Source organism: Rhamphochromis sp. 'chilingali' (genome assembly GCF_963969265.1).
Source record: "Rhamphochromis sp. 'chilingali' genome assembly, chromosome: 4".
NCBI classification, from domain to species: Eukaryota; Metazoa; Chordata; class Actinopteri; order Cichliformes; family Cichlidae; genus Rhamphochromis; species Rhamphochromis sp. 'chilingali'.
Genome location: NC_137948.1, coordinates 2,086,930 through 2,105,806, shown reverse-complemented (window position 1 = coordinate 2,105,806; position 18,877 = coordinate 2,086,930). Strand labels below are relative to the sequence as shown.

The 18,877-nt window shown below is 46.2% G+C and overlaps 1 protein-coding gene across 5 annotated transcripts in view; it reads left to right on the top strand.

Annotated features, from left to right (window-relative positions):
• Positions 1-17,873, top strand: part of neurl1aa (neuralized E3 ubiquitin protein ligase 1Aa) — a 51,040-nt gene extending 33,167 nt beyond the window's left edge. For all 5 annotated transcript variants that reach the window (XM_080879498.1, XM_080879497.1, XM_080879496.1 and 2 more), the window contains 3 exons: positions 1,795-2,523; positions 13,474-13,623; positions 14,553-17,873. In XM_080879498.1, coding sequence (XP_080735624.1) covers positions 1,795-2,523; positions 13,474-13,623; positions 14,553-14,794 — 1,121 coding nt within the window. In that variant the 3' untranslated portion in view covers positions 14,795-17,873. The remainder of the gene's footprint in view (positions 1-1,794; positions 2,524-13,473; positions 13,624-14,552) is intronic.
• The last annotated feature ends 1,004 nt before the right edge of the window (positions 17,874-18,877 follow it).

Here is an 18,877-nt window from a genome sequence, read left to right as displayed (position 1 = left end):
TCTCTGTTGTGAATCTGATGTGTTTTTAACATTTAGAATGAAATAGACCTTCAAATGGAGCGAGACTTTGGAGGGTAACCTCAATGCTCCAGTTTCCAGTAGGAAAAACCAACTGGTGATGTCCATCTTCCATGTACACTGGGCCTGATCAACCTGAAGGATAGATCTGCTTTTTAGACTTGTTTACATCCAGTTTCCATTTTTATTGGGACAAAATTCCAGTAAAGTGGAGGACAAGGATGAGACCAGCTTTGAGACTGAAAGAGAGGTTTTGTGCTGGCACTTTCACACAGAGTCCGCTGTAGGACGTAAAGGACATAAAGACACCGTTTCTATCCTTGACAGCACGTTGAGTCTCATCCCTAGTTCTGTGTGTTGTATGTCACGGTACCTTAGACTGCTTTTAACTGCCGGTGTTACGCTTCTGTATGAACAGTTGTAAATCTGAAACCTGATTCAATCAGTTAAATTAATTCCACAATTTGAAGCTAATCTCAAATTTACTCGGTCCTGATGATGGAGGCTTCCTGCTTCGGGCGGCCCTGTCAATGGGACTGTCCTGACTCTCTCCTTTTTGGCTTGTGTCCCTGTCAGCTGTGGGATCATAAGAAGCTTGGCTGTTCTGGTTTCCCCGCTGCAGCTCACAGTTAGCAGCCCGTCCTGCGGCCCTGGTAATTAGGGCTAAGAGGTTTATCTGAAGTCAGAGCTCTCAGGTCCTGGACAGATAGAGCTGACCAGGACTCGAGACTCTCCAGAGACCGTCGGTGGCTGTTTCTCATCCTTGGACCTCCTGCACCTCCCCAGCCCACTGTTTTAATAAGTGCCTCTTGTTTTGACTGAGGGTCTCTCAGTATCATCTAAGAGGAACAGGAGGTCATTTTCTTTTTTTCTTTTTTCGTCTTGGTCTCGTTTGGCGTTCAGCTCTGCAAATACATCTCACACAAACCCAAGCTTGAGGAGCTGGGCGCTGTCAGCGTGTTGGGCTAATTTTACCCCTACCACCAGGCCAGGAGGGGCGAGGTGGGAGGGCACATTAAGGATGTTATTTTAAGCAGCTGAGTCAGCGCATAGGATGGGAAGCAACCTGAGAGTTTATCAGAGGTGTGCGTTTGTCTGTATGTGGCCACTACACTGCTATTAAAGACATGTATTGGTATATATTAATAGATGTCTGTGGAGTGATACTGTACTATGGAGTGCAAGGAATGCAGCCAGCACACACCCCAACACACACACACTTGTTTTCATATCTTAGTGAGGGCATCTCATTGACATAATGCTTTCCCGAACCCCCTAACCATAACCATAACCCTGACAAGAAAACCACATTTTGAGCCTTAATAATTTTGGGGGGGATTTTGGTCCCCACATAGATATGTAAACATGCTGACTGACACACACACACACACACACACACACACACACACACACACACACACACACACACACACACAGCCTCCTTGCTCTCTGACACCGTGCAGCATTGTACACCTGTGCAGATGCAGGAGCGACCCACTACTGTCTTTAATTCCTTTAAACACACTTCCCGACACTCTGCCTCAGCACCGAGTAATCACCCCTACCTTGCTACCAGCTCATGCTAGTGAAATGAAATTGCTCTTTTATTATCGTTATCATGTTGTCAGACCAGCTGCAGATTCAGCCCTTCTCTTAGTGCTGTTCAGACTTGGTGAGCTGCAAACTTCATTCCCGCAGGCTTTAGGAAAATTGCTAATCAGAGCAAAACTCAGCAGTGCTGATTTAAACCGCTGTCCTCTCCTCCTCCTCTTCCAGACAGCGAGATTGTTCCTGCAGACTGCCTGCGTCCACGCTCCTTCACCACGGTGCGCTCCTCCTCTCTGCGGCGTGAAGCGGACGACTCGCGCCTGTCCGTCAGCCTGTGCGACCTCAACCTGCAGCAGGAGGACGGTGGCCCAGCCCACAGCCGCTCCCACCGCCACACCCTCCACCTGGCCTCCACCTCCTCCTCCTCCAGCTGCCCCATCCCGCAGAACTCCCTCAATTCCCAGCAGTCCTCCCTCCTACCGTCCACCCTGGAGAGCGACCTCCACTTCCACCAGCTGCGCGGCGCCCACATTAAGACGCTGGACGAGCAGACGGTGGCGCGATCCGAGCACGCGCGTGAAGAGCGCACGCTGGTCTTCACGAACCGGCCACTGCGCATCGGCGAGACAGTGTTCATCAAAGTCACCAAGTCGAGCCCGGCGCGCTCGGGCTCTCTGTCTTACGGTGTGACGTCCTGCGACCCGGCGGTGCTGCGCCCCAGCGACTTACCCTACAATCCCGAGGCCCTGGTGGACAGGAAGGAGTTCTGGGCGGTGTGCCGTGTGCCGACGCCTCTACAGAGCAGTGACATCCTGGGCTTCTTGGTCAACCAGGAGGGGGAGGTCATCCTCAGCCACAACGGCGCCAACGTGGGCATGCAGGTGTGCGTGGACAACTCCCGCCCGCTGTGGATGTTCTTCGGCTTGCATGGTGCAGTGACACAGCTGAGGATTCTGGGTAGGTTACCATAATAACAAAGGTTAAACTACTTTTAGGCCCCTGGCATTTTGTGTGATTGTAGGTCTTTATCTTATAATGTAAAGCAAATGAAAGTTACACATCAGAGGAACAAACTGCTCCATTATAACAGATATTATTGGACTTCTCCAAAGGACTGAACAGCTCTAAGACGGTGATGCTGAACTGTGAGCCTTTAGTTGCCACCCGGCTTGTGACCAGTTTCACTAAAAGAGGCAGAGGCCCAGGTTTGAGCGCCTCTGGCTGTTTTCCGAGTGTTGTTCCCCAGATGTTGTCTCCACCCTCTCCTGATCAAAGTAAAGCTGAATTATTTATCACGCAGGTTTGCTGTCAGTCCTTGTCCTGGTTTCATTGAACATAGCATTTGTTCAGGTGAGAAATCAAGCTCAGCCACGGTCCCACATCAGCTGATGGCTCAGCTGATTATCCTTCTACACATCCAGTTAGCGAGACTTCAGCTGCCTACATTTGCAGCACATCTGTGAGGTGCTTTGTACTGAAGCCCACCTCACGTGTTCCCTCACGTTTGTAGCTGCTGCTGCTTCCCCACCTTTGGGTTGCCACCCAGCGAATGAACATCAAGACAAATAACATTCTCAGAAAGTATTTAAGAGGGTCCAGAACTCTTAGAAAGGCTCCTCAGTTCAGGTCTTGCATAAGGACTGCTTCACAACACTGGTCCCTGCATCTGAAAAAGGTGACCAAGCGTCTGTTTGCTGGTCCTTTTGTTTTTTTCAGACCCTCTGACGTGTGAACATACGTGTTTGCTGTGACAGGAAACAGAGTCCGTAAGAAACTAGGTCACAGAGCACTAACAGGTAATCTCACTGATCACCTGTCCCAAAAAAACTTTAAACTCTGGCCTGCGTTCAGAACCACAGTAGCACAACATCGGTGAAAGGTGTGCTGCCAGCAGAGCAGTCGAACACTGAACACGAATCAACCTTCGATGTAGGAATCAGTCAAATATATGGAAGCTCCTGTCTGCGTTTCCTCTGCCAAATGAGAGGTTCGGCTGATTGTTGGTACTTTAACTGTGGATTTTCTGCTCTGGATTTCATTTTCTTACTGGCGCTCGTAGCAGAACGCTTTAAAACGAAGCTAATATATTGTGAACGCAGCATCAAGAGCTTTGATACGAAACTCAGATATTTAGGATGTGTACACTCCTAATGATCTCACCATGTTCTCTTTGGAGTTTCTTTGAGTTTTTATTATTTAACAGGGGACAGTGTTGTTAATGAGGAGATGAGAACGGGCCAGATTTTAGCAACACAACAAACGTGCAACACAACAAAAGAAAAAGTTACAATGCTCCAAGATTTATTCCTCCATTATACGTCAGGATGTCCAAATGTGGCGAGGCACCCCACGGTCCCCCCCTAGTGGTGGCCCTGGTGCCAATCGGTCAGTTTTTATTTTTTAATTTATTATTTTAAGACATATCTGCAAGTGTCACTAGTGCTCCGCCTCCTGTATGTGGAGCAACGAGCACCTTTTGTCTTTGACCGCACGCTCTATTCTCCGTGGAAGAGTAATTGATGGTGAGAATAGCCATCCATTTAGCTCAGCGATGTGTCCGGAGGTCAAGAACTTACAGATCAGTGTATTGATCTTAATTTGTCTCGGCTCCCCACTTCCTCCCTGGGGTCCAAATCTATTTGTGTTAAGTGTTGAACGCTCTGACAGTGAGGCGGCTGAGGAAAACAACTTCTCAGTCACGGTCATGACTCTTTATTCACCAGAGGGTCAAGAGTTAGCGAGAGCGCTCTATTACTCTTGTTTGTCACAATATTTATAGCAGACGTCCCATAAAGCAGGAAGACTCTAAACACAGTCATAGGATTAGCGAGAGGAGTAGACTCTCAGAGGAGACGAAAAACAGGAAGAGAGCGAGCAAAGGTGGAAAAGTGGCCACGAGAGGCTTCGGTGTGACCGAGACGACGTGAGGTCTCAGCAGGCCGGACACTTCGCCTGTGCGTCAGGGCACCGGAGGTTTGTTTATGGGTTGATAATGACAGGAAAGTGTGTGCACTTCACTTTGCCCTGCCAAACATATACTGCCTGTCCTACAGGTGCGTGTGCGTGTGAACGCCGTCTGCTATTAATGCAGCGGTTAAGAGGCGTGGCAGCCCAAACAGCTACGACCTTTCAGAGGTGTCACGAGTGTTTGTGTGGAGGAAGAGCATCTATAAATACCTGCTGCTTTTCTTCACCAGCAGCGGAAGAGGAAGCCGAGGTTAAAAGAAGTTAGAGGGGAATAACCTGCACTTTAACCAGCTCATCATCAAAAGCCTCTTTGAAATCTCAGTTCTGCATGTTCGCTAATGTGGCCCTCTGTTAGCCTGACCCAGAGTAACGGTGACAGCTACGTCGATACGAATCACAGCGAGCTTCAGTGAAGCTCTGTGTAGAAAGCCCCTTTCCTTCCAGCTGATTGGCTGTTAGGCTCTTGTTTTTCATTCCAAACACATCTAAATGTCTCCTTTGTATCGGCTCTTATTACACCAGGAGGTCACAGATTTTACTGTTAAATTACATTTTGACTACGACTATCTGCACCGCAGGCCATCTGGTTGGTCTGTGTGGACTTCCAATAATCGTTTACTGAAAACGGAAAGCCTTGGCAGCGCATCAAAACAGGAAGCTCAGAACAATGAAAGCGGTCCAAGGCGCGTTTTCTTATCGAGGCCCATCTCGGAAGTCCCGCCGAGGTGCGAATCATCTTTACTTTCCAGCTGCTTTGAATTAGGAAATGCCTCTTATCTCAAAGTTGTAACGGCCTGATTTATTGCTCTGTGTTTACTGGAGAGCAATTTAGCTCTCAGTTGAAGCTGAATTCAAACCACGCCTGCTAGAGGGAGAGACGTGTCCCAGCGGGCTCCTCGTCTTCGGGACGGCGGGATCAAACAGTTGTCGCTTCAAACAAAGCGTGAAGTAAAGGACCTTTTGTGAAAGCGACAGCTGTAGTCAAACAGGCACACGAGTATATGTGAGGTGAGCTGAGAGAGCTCAGACGGGGTAATGACACCGAGGATGAAATCAATACTGAATACTTCAATACTTCAATACTTAGAAGTTTCTCATTACAGTTTGAAGAACGCCGTGTTTAACTGTATATGTGCATCAGTGTGTGTCTCTCTCTGTCAGAAGATTTCCATATCAGTCTTGATATTTAAAGGTGCTCTGTGGAATTTCCTCAGAAACGAGGCTGTCTACATTCAGCGCTGTTCACAGAAGCCCACAGTGGACATTCTCATCGTCTTGAATGCACACTTCCTCACGGTTCCTCGTGCGTTGAGCAGAGGTTGAATCATGCTCGAGGATTTTAAATCATGCACGTGTGCTAGCTAGTAGTTTAGGTGTGCTAGTAGTTTAGCTAGCACATCTGGGGCGATCGTGGCTCAAGAGTTGGGAGTTCGCCTTGTAATCGGAAGGTTGCCGGTTCGAGCCCCAGCTTGGACAGTGTTGGTCGTTGTGTCCTTGGGCAAGACACTTCACCCGTTGCCTACTGGTGGTGGTCAGAGGGCCCAGTGGCGCCAGTGTCCGGCAGCCTCGCCTCTGTCAGTGCGCCCCAGGGTGGCTGTGGCTACAATGTAGCTGCCATCACCAGTGTGTATATGCGTGTCTGAATGGGTGGATGACTGGATGTGTAAAGCGCTTTGGGGTCCTTAGGGACTAAGTAAAGCGCTATACAAATACAGACCATTTATCATTTACGTTTCCTGACATGGCTAAATCTATGTCAGAAATCTTTATTCTATCAAAGGTATATTTGTGCAAATGTGCATGAATCAGTGAGCCACTTAATGACAACCTCTGCTCATGCGTTGACCAGAGGCTGAGTCATCCGCAAGGATTTTAAATCATGCACATTTGCTAGCTAGCAGTTTAGCTAGCACACGTTTCGTGACATGGCTAAATCTATGTCAGAATTCTGCCAAAGGTAAATGTGTGCAAATGTGCATGAATCAGTGAGCCACTTGATGAAACATTTGCTTATAGTCCTGCTAGCGGTCTTTAATAATGTGCCTTGCTATTTTGAGAACCAAAGTGTCAAGTCTGGGCACATGCAGTGCGTTATAGGTGTCTAAATGGTGTACGGTAGCAAATATTTTTTTTTACTATTGAAATTTATGCACTACACAAGTATGCTAGTGTCGACATGCTAGTGCCAGCACTGAGACACAATCTTGGAATGCTGAATTAAAACAAAGTTAAGTCGATTTTGTCAGGCTCACAGGCTCAAATTCAATTCAATTTTATTTATATGGCGCCAATTCACAGCAACAGTCACCTCTAGGTTTTTTATATTGAAAGGTAAAGACCATATAGAAAGACAGAGAAAACCCCACAATCAGAGCAAGCAGTTGGTGACAGCGGGACAAAAAAACTCCCTTTTAACAGGAAGAAACCTTGGGCAGAACCAGGCTCAGGGTTGGGCTGATGGGAGGAAATGAGTCTCGTGTTCCACCTACACTAATGTGTGCACACACAAACATGATTGTTGTGTTAGAACAATTTACACATTAGTGTTTCCAGATTGTTCCAGAATCTTCATCCTGTTTTGACTGAACACGAACATCTGACCGAATTATTATTTCACGGTTGAAGTGTCGTCTCATGAAATAAACACGAGTTCTGTTTAATGACCACAGCTGTGATGTAATTAGATATGAACGCTTATGTGCGGAGTCATGGAAAAACATATTACCCGCAGTCAGGCGCTGTTTCGGTTCCAGCTAATTGACGAGAAAATGGTTATCACAAATTCATCTTAATCAGTCTCAACATTATTTTGATCCATGCTAGCGTTTAACATTGTTGACCTCAGAGAACTTTACCTGCACGCAGAACCTGACGCTACCTGGTTTCCTCATGTTTTGCAAAAACTACTTGGAGGATTTAGCCGTGCAGCTGATTTTGAAAACCCCGTGTTTGTCATTTTCCGGTGAGAAAAATGTGGTTTTGCTCTGAATCGAGGGCTGACAGGGAGAGAAACGCCTGTCGAGACATTAAACACTAAATCAAAGCAGTTCACTGAGTGATGGCCGACTTCCACGTTGGTGCTTTACTCTCTACTTAACCGTCTGGGTTTGCAAAGACACACCATCTGCAGGTTGACTTGATACTCAGTATTTTTCTGTCCAATCACTTATTAGTGTGTTTCCACAGAAAAGAGCTGAAAACTTGAGCAGCTGACAGCTGAACTTGGAGAGAGAGACGGGCGGCGAGGGGACCTTGTGCCTCGTGGCGTGGAAATGGGACACCCATCCAGTGACCCACTTCGCATGTATTATAGATTCCATTAAAATGTCAACGCGCTCGCGCTCAACTGAAGCGTCTCACCGCCCACATCCTCGCAGCTGCCACGCTCCCCTTCTCCTCCTCTTCTCATCTTCTGTCGGCCCAGCTGCTCCTTCCCTGACTTTCAGATCTTTGTTTTTTGTTTCCTCATCGTCGCTTCTTCTCCTCACTTTTTAAAGTGGGCAGAGTGTGACCCTAACACAGAAAGAGTGATATGCTCATTATGTTATAGATAAATACCCCTTTGTTTGTGTCTTTATTAACATAGAGACTTCAAATAAAAATGTTCTTTAAAGGAAACCGGGCAGAGGAGTTTCCTGCAGTGGGCTCAGACGGGCTCTTCTCAGGCTGCAGGTACGATTACCCATCAGCCAAAGGTTAAGCAGCCCGTTAGACTCGAATCCTCCCTGTAAAGCACGTTCACTGAGAATGCAGCGCACATGCATACTTAAAGATGAACATTTCTGTCAGCTCCTCTGGATTTTGACAGCTGGACAGTCTGAAGATTGTGTTTACAGAGATTTCAGCGATAAGATGGAGCTATGAGAGGGAGGCGGACAGACTTTTAACAAGATTTGATTTATTTCACACTCCTGGAAAACTGCAGCGCCCGTTCTTCACACCTCGGCGTCTCACTTTTGTTCCTAATGTTCTTTGTTTTTATTATTCATTCGTGCTGCTCTGACAGAACTTTTGCAGAGAAATTCAAACTCCTAACCAAGCTGCTCCTAATGATCACTTTTAATACCTGGAGTGTTTTCTAAAATTTATTTTAGACCTGCATCTAATCATGCACACAGATACATGCATTCATACATATGTATGGGTGCTCACACACTCCGCTCTGTGCTTGATGTGGAGATAAACAACTCCGGGATGTATGACTGTGTCGTCCCTCCAAAATAGCTCCTTTGTCTCTTAAGATAATATCTCCTCCACAGATAGAAAGAGACTATTAACATTTCATGCAGCGGGGTAAGCCGTGACCTTAAACTGGTATCTACCGAGCTGCTCTCCTCTCATCTGATCCAAACACACGCACTAAAAAACATCCGAGCCTAAGTGAGCATTTGTCCCGATAGCAGCTCAGAACAAGAGCTTCTCTGCAATTAAATGAAGGCCCACCCATTTTATAGTGCTTTAGCAGAGGAAACGTTCGTGTAAACTGTTTCTCTCTGTTCCGCTCTTTCTCTTGATTGCTTTTTTTCTGTCTATAAACATGCCTGCAGAGTTTAACTCCTTCCCTCCCTTCAGAGGGAACTTAAGCCCTAAACCTTCGCCCTCCTCTGCAGGCCTCATCCCTCCCCTCGCACGCCCTGCGTGCCTTCCGTGCTTTGACAGCGAGAGGATCTGTCCACAGATGCTCCGATATGAGCTAAAGACGGACGGTTGATTGATTGGATGTAGACTACAGCAGAGACGTGGCCACAGAAAGCCGCCCCGCCTCTCACAGCTGTTCGCGCTGGACGCTTTAATCTATCGGCGAGCATGCAGGATCAGGGCTGGGCACCGCAGATCCTGCCTCAGCTACCCTGGGTGGGAGTTGCCCGCCTGCCAGAGGGATTAACAGGGAGAGAGGGAGGATTCGGCCCCGCGGAGGAACCGCTCATGCCGCAGGGTGATCAGGCTCAAATAATCTGATGAAGGGTGGAACCTGACGAGTGCAGGAGCACCTCGTAGGCCGAGCGGCACTCGCAGCGTGAGGGTTTGATTCTGAGGTCTGGACACATTTTACATTCCAGTACATTTTAGCTGCTCATCCTGTCACAGAGGATGTTCATGTGAAGGTCAAACAGCGCCTGGCTGCGTGTGTGCACGTCTCATGCTTCTTGAAATGATTTTCATCATAACATGCATAACCTTCTCCCCCATGTTGGACCGAGTATAACCACCATAAACAGCTCAGATGAAGCCTGTATAACAGCCCATGAAGCAGCAGGAAGGCTTGACCTGCATTTTTAAACATTAGAAGAAGCCTTTAATAAAGATTTGTCCCACTGACTAAAGACAGATGAACGTTGCTACCTTGAGGTCACCCAGTTTGGCACTGGGCTGTCACCAATTGTTTTGTTTTCTAAAGAATAGAAGTGACTCAGACGGCGCTGAATAGGCTCAGCGACATCCACCCGTGCTAACGTGCCGTAACAGTCAGGCTCCTAACGCTTGTTTTATGGTACCATGGTTGTGTTTGCATGCGTATTAGCCTGCACAGAGCGGTTTTCAATCTATGCAAACATCCTGTGCAAACCTCCAAATATCTGATAGTGGGTAGCTCGAATACACACAGGTGAAACGGCTGGAAAACGTAGTGACAAAGTTCACCAGGAACGGAAGAAGCACTAAAAAATCTCAATAAATACGCTACGGAGAGCTCTGCAGGTGGCTGCAGGGGACACTTTCACTGTTTTCAGCTCTTGGTTTCTAGCAGAGGCTCAGATCAGCTGTACCGCATACTTTGAACACGGCCTCCATCTGGTGGCACATGCTCTCTGCAGGTAATCGGGCTGTCCACCGCTCCCTACACTCAATACATTTGTCATTTAACAAAAAAATAAGGAGTGGACGAGTGTCTCAGGCTGTAAATGTGTTTATTTCTGCTGCAGAGTTGGATAGTTTAACTCACTGCTGGAGCCTCAAGTGGCAAAGCTTAAGAACTGCAGTTTTTGGTCCCAGAGAAGTGAAGGAGGAATCTGCACAATGTCTTGTGCAGCTTTTGTGTTGATCCTGTACACGAATCGAGCATTCTGCTAAGATAAGGAGTGTGACCACTGCCCGAGGCCTCCCCTTAGAAACAAATGTGTTCACTCAAGCTGCTAAATATGGTCTGCTACAGCGTGTTACGCACTGTACATACAGTGCAAAAACACTCGTGCAAATTCCACAGGAGCACCGGGGCAGCGGCTGCTATGCAAACAGAAGAGAGTCCTTGTGTAAACCCAACCCTGCCAACGTCACCTCAGACAGATCGTCCTGCAGACACGTGCAGCACAGTCATTCCTTTTACCTGATGCAGAAGGAACCACGGCTGCAAGACGGGCGTGGTGTGGAAATGAGACGGTTCATATGCTACAGCTAGTTTGGACCAGCTGCACGTCAGAAAACGCTTGATTATCAGAGAACGATCAAACATATCAAACACTGGGTTTCAGGATGACACATCTCATGATATTTGAGCTAAAAAGCTTTTCTTGTAGCTTGTAAAATATTCTTGCTATGAAGGTTAAATTTAGCATAGCTTCATTAAATACGCTAAAATGATTGTACATAAGCAGCTGGTTGTTGGGGGGCGACATTCTGATGATTGGACTGGCTCCAAAGTGAAGTAGGTCTGCGTGTGGCGGCGTGTCGGGGCATTGGTTGGATTGATCAGGCCGCCGGTGCAGATGGCAGCAGAGCGATGCCCGCTGGGACGTGCGTTAGTGGCGGGCTGTCATCGTGATGTTTGCTCAGCGCTGACGGCGCAACAGATGACTCTGGTTTCACTTTTTTCTGTCCGCTGTCCAGGAGAACACCGTGAACCGTTCCCCACTGAGACTCACTGCAGTGGAGTGATGCTTAAAACAAAGACGTGCTGAAATGCTATCGTTACATATCTTTGCACACAGCAGCTGACTTGTGATGCAGTTGTTAGTATGCTATATTCTGACAGTAAGCTTCAGACGAGGTAATTAAAGTAATCTGCATTGACGTTGAAGCAGCAAAGCATTTGATGGGAATTCTTTGAGGGCGATTACTTGCTTGCTCTGCGAGAATGCTCATTTGCATCATAATTTGCACTCTTTAGTGTCATTGCATTTATTGTGACGCTGCACTATTAGTTATTTTAAACGACAAAGGAACCCACATGAATTCTCTTCCAAGACAAATGACTCTGTTTCCTGTCCAAGGAAACAGCGCTGCGGTGCTTTGTCTCTTGTTGTTTTTGAACAGATGCCCAAAGACCCCAAAAGCGTTTCAGTGGTCGTTCTCAGGTCTCGCCAACTTTTTATTAGTTTAAGTTCTTGAAAAACTCCCAGTGCACTCAGAAAGGAATCAGGTCGACTCAGATCTCAGTTTGGACGTTGAGCTCAGGATCAAGAAAGTAATGCAAACCATACAGCAACATATTAATGACGAACCTTGATTTGCGGATGAATCATTCCGAACTTTGGTCCGTTTTCAGGATATTCACAGCTTCACATGCTCTATATTTAGTTGCCTGTTTGCCCTGAAGGACTCTCACACAATGAGAAACAAAATCCTCCAGTCTGATGAAATAAAGATTGAACTCTTTATCCTGAATGCCAAGCATCAGGAAACTAAGCACCGCTTATGACCAGGCCAATGCCGTCCCTAAAGTGAAGCATGGCGGTGGCAGCATCATGCTGTGGGGATGTTTCTCAGTAGCTGGGACAGCAGTCGGGCGCAAAGGAAAGATGAATGCAGAGACATCCTTGATGATAACCTGCTTCAGGGTACTCCGGACCTCAGACCAGGGCAAAGGTTCCAACACGACAACGACCCTGATGAACAACCTTTAATTTGCCCAGACTTGTACCCGACTGAATATCTGTGCAGGGATCTGAAAACAGCTGCGCAGAGATGCTCAACATCCAACCTGATGGAGCTGACAGGTTCTACAATGAAGCCGCCCCAAAATTGGTTAGCCTAGCTCGTAGCATCATACTCACCTGAGGCTGTAATTTTGGAAAAATGCAGTAACGTGGAAAGAGTGAAGTGCTGTGAATATTTATGAATGCACTGAATTTACTGCAGAGTAAAATAACGATCAGACCATCAGGCTGCTGTGGCTAAGAGGCTGGAGTCTGGTCTCCTTAGCTAGCTGCTAATATCACCTGTGCTCTTTTTTTGAATGAAAGTAACGTCTAAAGAGCCAAAATAAGGAGCTAAAATCAGTTTAAAGAGACAGGCCGGTGTCTGGAAGTGGTTTTCTGTGGATGTAAGAGTCATTCCACACAGATTTTACTGGAACATGTAGCACAGCTTCAAGCACACCTGCACCTCATCTGTCCATCCGTGAGTCACCAGCATTCCGAAATGTGTTCCCTAACCTTGCACTAGGAATTTCCACTTGTTTCCTTCAGCCAGGATGCAGATACAGGAAGATGCCTACTATTTTTTTCCAAACCTCTTTTTCTCAAGAGGAAACGACGGAGCATCTCTTTTCTCCGATGTTGAATATGTTTGTACTTTTAAAATGCAAATTGGAGTCGTCTCTCTGTGCGTTCGAGCGCTGCCCGTTTAGTGGGAAAGAAGCTCATCCTGCTCTCATTGTCTGTACTCCTGTACATGAAGATGAAACAAAAGCAAAACACAGAAAGGTAGAAATGAAGCGCAGTCGTGCATGAGAAGATAATTTGATGTAGTGTCTTTGGTTCTTTTATCTCTGGTGCAAAAATCTGCTTTTGTTTGAGTTATTTGATGTGCAGTGTACTAATCCAGTCTTTCTGACGTCTGGGCTGCTTTTTCTTCCTGTGTTTACATCACTGCTGGTGTCACTCTGTCGTCTGATGATCACGACAGACAGCAGCATCGTGTTGAAAAGACAAATTCTAGTGTTTTTGCTGTAACTGGCTGCTAAATTCACTCATCCAACACCCTGGCTGTATTTTCTCCGACCAGGCTCCACGCATCTCGGGGATCCGCGGGCCACGTCGAATCCCAGCTCGCCCTCCTCCTCTCCACACACCCCCAGCGCCCTGGGAAGTGGCATCTCTGATCCGGTCCTGAACGGAGGTCTGTGCTCAGCCGCTTACTGCAGCTCAGCAGGGGGTACGTATACCCAGACAGGAAACTGCAACTGTAGAAGTAGACAATCAATCACCCCTCAGGGGACTCTGGGGAAGCCATTATAGGGTAGTGAGCAGATGTCATCCTGCAGTAGTTTGGAACAATGGCCAGCACTTCATGGTTCTGCTGCTGCAGCTGGAAGTAGGCAAATGTTTTCGGCACGTGTTCTTATGTCACGTAACTCCGTTTATGTAAATGGGACAGATGCAATGTGTTCCTGTACCCACGGGGGGGTCGTTTTTAAAAATCTTTTAGCTTCATACTCAAAGTCAGAAGCTGCAAAGATTTTTATGTAGAGCATCTTTAGGAAGTGATGACTGGCACACCACTGGGGAGGATTTTGAGACAGCAATTTAGCCTCTGTGATCCATAAATCTTAGACCAACCAAAATTCAGCAAATGTTCTTTTCTTCAGCAAGAAAAGCAAACTTTTTGGAAGTTAAGGTCAAAAGCCAGGAGGTTAAAGCACTAACTAAAGTAAAGCCAGCACACAGCAGTGAATGAGTCTAGCATAAAGACAGAACTGCAAAGTTCATCGTAGGCTTGAACAACCGCGCATCTCTAGCTGCTAATCCCAACATAACCAGCAGCTTCTCTGTTTCACCCCGTGTGGATCTGCCCATTAATTCAGTTCGATTATAGGTTCATATTGTGAGCCAACAATCATACGACTGCCTGTGAGTAATTGCTTTGGCGCCAGTAGGAAGGTAGGAAAACTGAGACAGGACCACGCTCGGGGAGGGGCGGGGCCATCTGCTGCGACCGGTTGCTCGAGGGGATGAAGATGAGATAAAAGACATGCTGTGATTGTGTATAAACACACAGTGTAGTTTCCCTGTATGACATCAGGTTATTTGATGCATTGGGGTATCGAACACCTGTTTAGCATCGTCTTTGTGTCTTTGCAACAGGAACAACTCCGAATTCTCCGGCCAGCCTCCCCAAGTCCCCCACGTTCCCGTCCGGCCGCGGGCCGTGGTCCGACGAGTGCTCCATCTGCTACGAGAACACCGTGGACACGGTCATCTACGCCTGTGGGCACATGTGCTTGTGCTACACCTGCGGCCTCAAACTCAAGAAGATGTCCAACGCCTGCTGCCCCATCTGCAGGAGGCAGATTAAAGACATTATCAAGACCTATCGCAGCACGTAAGGGAACGGGCGACAGGACGACCTCAGCAAAACCCAGGGTTACAAAAAGAAAGGTTTAGGTTCAGGGAACATGAACTCTGGTACTCTGATTTGGTATTTTCATACAAATATTGGTGGCTGGTTTTCTCACGTGACCTTTTCCAGAGTTAATGCCACTTCAGTGGGGAGGTCTCTCTGTCTTTAGAGTCACAGCCTTCGACAGGAAGTTCGTCCAAACTCTATTCTTGCCAGAAGTGTTTGCTTTCTCCGGGGCTCGTGGAAGACTTTGAAAGAAGAGGGGAAAAAACCAAACCGGCTTCAAAATTCTTTGATTTGTTGAACCGTGTCGTAAGATTTAGGAACTATCGCCCATTTGCGCCAAAGCAGATGAGTCCCTTTGGGTCTGAATGCTCAATAGATCTTTTCGAGGATGACCGAAGCTCCGAAATATGCCGTCAACGCGATTTACGACTTAAATGGTCTCAGAAAACGCACACCCGCTGCAGGTAATCATCTCAGTATGTCACAACTTGTGTCTGTGTGTTACTGAGAACTGGAAGCTCAGTCTGCATCACAGTGCTGAAGTGATGGACGTCTGTTAGTGTTGTGGTGATTATCAGTGAGTGACGTGTCTAGCGACGCAAGCCGGTAGGATTGTAAGACCTCTTGTACTCGTATAATCTAATGTACCTTTCTGGTAGTTTTACTGCAAACGTTGGTGGTAGCTATATTGTTGTTCTAGCTAGCTGCTTGCTCTGCAATGTGGTTTGTTGCACTGAAATCTGCATCATCCTCTCAGAAAAGCCCCAAAACTGACCGAGAGGACCAAGACCCTCATTGGCTGAAACAATCTACAAGCCATAGACTGTATATAAAAGAGGGACGTAGCCAGGTTACTGTGTGAAATTCAGTTTTGAAGCCTCGGCGTCAGCGTTTTCAGCTTTGTTTTTAACTTTAAAAATTGAGCAGAGTGGGGGAAACCAGAGTACACGCGCTCATTCACTGATGATTTGTCAATCGTGAACTGGACCCGCCCTCATGTATAGTATGCTGTTTTGTTTTAGCCCATATGGTGCCTTTTGCACTGACATAAAACTACTGAGAACATAAATTCATCAGGATTTTAATCTGCCGCCCCTGTTGTGCCAGGTTTAAGTCGCTTCTGCAGTGGCTTTACTTTAACACCTGCACGCTACATGCATCTTTTTATATACAGTCTATGCTGCCAACCTGCCTCCAGCAGACTCGGCAGCTCTGAATTCTTGAAAGGAAACAGGAAGTGGGAAATAAACAGCAATTTGGATACTCCTCAGGGCCTGCTATCTTTTTAAGAACCATCCTCCCAAACTGTACCTATATAACCCTGCCTAATACACTGTGAGTGCTCACGACAAATTGACAAGTCCTCACAAACAGCTCCCATAACACCACGTAAAAAAAAAAAAAAATCAAAGGATTGTTGCCATGGTTTCCTGCCTTATCTCACAGAAGGTTCGCTCGTAGATGGACCGCGTTCTGTGCTTCCCCCAAACCCCCGATGATTTACCAAATAATGCTGTTGTGTGGCACAGACTGTCACAAAATGTTCACTCAGAGGAGAAAAAGCACACATTCAAACTATTTTTCTAATAGAAATGCACAACATTTCCAGTATTTGATTATTAAAATGTATACTACGCTTTGTGACACCAGCAGCAGAGACATTCTGAAGAAATCTCTTCAGGGGAAAAGAAAAAGCTCCGATTTTAAGTATTTGTATCATTTCTGTCCCCTAACTTGAGTATAAAACGTCTTCGTCCCCTTCAGATTTCACAGATGAGCTTTGTCCTCGCAGGAAGCTGAGAGGCTGTTTTTAGATTTTGTAGATAATCAACAAACGGGGATCAGACCTATGCTGCTACGGTGTTTGCCAGCCGACGGTGACGCTGCACACGTCCTTCCTCCCACGTCAGTTTGATTACGCTACTGCTTGAAGTGTTAATTCACATTTGAATGTTAACTTATGTATTTAGAGAGATTTTTATTGATGTGCTTGAATTGGGGTAAAAACCAACAAAAAAACTTTTGTGTTCTTTTAAAGTTTGTTTGGATCGATAATCACGCGTTTTCTTTTTTCTTCACCTCGTTTATCCAAAACTGCGAGAATCTAAATTTGTGTCCGGCAGCGAGCAGGTCGAGTTAGTCGCACCTCGCAGCAGAGATGTCGCAGTACACAATCAAACCCCGACCGCCGTGAGGTGCGACGCGCCAGCTCCTGCTTTTATTGCGCTCCCTGATCGTCACGTGTTCTTTTGAGTGATTTCTCTTCCTGTGCGCGCGCCCGTGTCCACGACCCAACAGCCCGTCTGTATCTTTAGCTCGTTCGGGCTGTGTGGTCTCAAAGCCATCGCTGTGGTGATGATGATGATGTCACTTTATAAAGCTACTGATTGTAATCTTGTACGTCTGAGATTCAGCCGTGGCATTTTTTTCTTTGTGCAGAGACTTTGACCAAATCCAGAAATGATCACTGATCTATTTTTTTAAGATATAAGTCTATAGATGCAACCCCCCCCCCCCCCCCCCCCCCCAATTAAATTCATTGATTTGTATTTGATTTTTGGACCACATTGATAAATGCCACAAAAGATTTTCTTCTATAAATAGTTTTTTGAGCACCTTTAATTTAATATTTCGTTGTTGTTTTTTTTCCCACACGCCCCACAGGATGTCCCTGATCCTCTAATGTATTATTTATTGGTCCAGCACCGACGCGTGGACGTTTCCTGCTTTCTCTCGTGTTTGCTGCCTCCTCTGGCTCCTCTGTGTCCGCAGCGCATTTACTTTCTGTAAATCTTTTTATCATGCATGAGTTTTCCGTTCACCCAGCGTGAACATCGGGACCAACAGCGGATGAGCATCGGAGTGGAACGCTGTCAGTGCTCGTGTAGACTGGAACCAGTGGCTAGAAAAACGCAGTTTGGCTGTTGTTGTGACAGCAGCTGAAAGTGCAAACCTGTGTTTTCTTTTTTCCTTTTGATTTGAAGCTACAAGTGTTCATTTGTGAGCTCTGTCCAGTGTGAGTCGGACGATTGTGGTTAATAAACTTTCCAGATGTGTTTGAGCAGAAATTCGTCTCATCTTTATTTAATCATGTGACTGATTTTTCTTACATGAAGAGACAAAATCAGAGTGTGTGTGAGGTCCTTCGACTTAAAGCTGAAACCATTTAGCATTTCAAGCTCTTTACACACAGCTGAGCAAACCAGAGCGTTAATAAAGATGCAATGGATAAGAAGCTTGCAAACAATGACACGTGTAATCGTGAAGCTTTTAAAGCAGGATTAAAATGCTATAGAAAAAGTGTTCCGGTTTACAAAGCCAGCAAGAAGCATCAGCTGGTTCTTGGCTGCCAAATGCTTCTCTCAGCACGAGTCAGAATATTGGAAACGATTAATTCTGCATATACAGGGCTCTAGACTAACTTTTTGCCATGGGCGTACCGGTACGCCTAACTTTAAAAAGTTGGGCGTACCGGCACAAAAGTTAGGCGCACACAAATTTTATAATAATTGATATAATATAATGTGTTTTTCTGGATACACTGTGCTTTTTCAGCATTCAAAGATTGATGACACCGTGTCAGAGCACTGGCTATGAATTTCAGACGGATCAGGCCTTAACAGAAAAGTTAGCAATAGTTCTTTTCCTATTACAGCTACATCCACTTCTGTCCTGCCTAGGCGGCTCACTAGGGCTGGGTATCATCACTGATTTCTATAATCCATTCGATTCCGGTTTTCAAAGTCCCGATTCGATTCAACTTGGCCTCAGCCAGTCAGAAATATTATAATTCTGATCATTTATCAGCACTGATACACATGAGACTTCATCAGAATTGTGAACATCACAGCAGATGCCTTTGTGTGAAAGTAACTGAGAATAAAACACAGAAAAACATGAAGGAGATTTTCCTGGTCTGGCTTTTTATAGCAGAAAACCTTAAAAATATTCTACAATGTTCTGCATATAAAGTTTAAATTTCTTCAGTATTGAACAACAGAAAAAAATAGGCTTTCTTGTCCGAGGTCATTTAAGTGAAAAAGAAAAAGCGCTGTGAACAGCG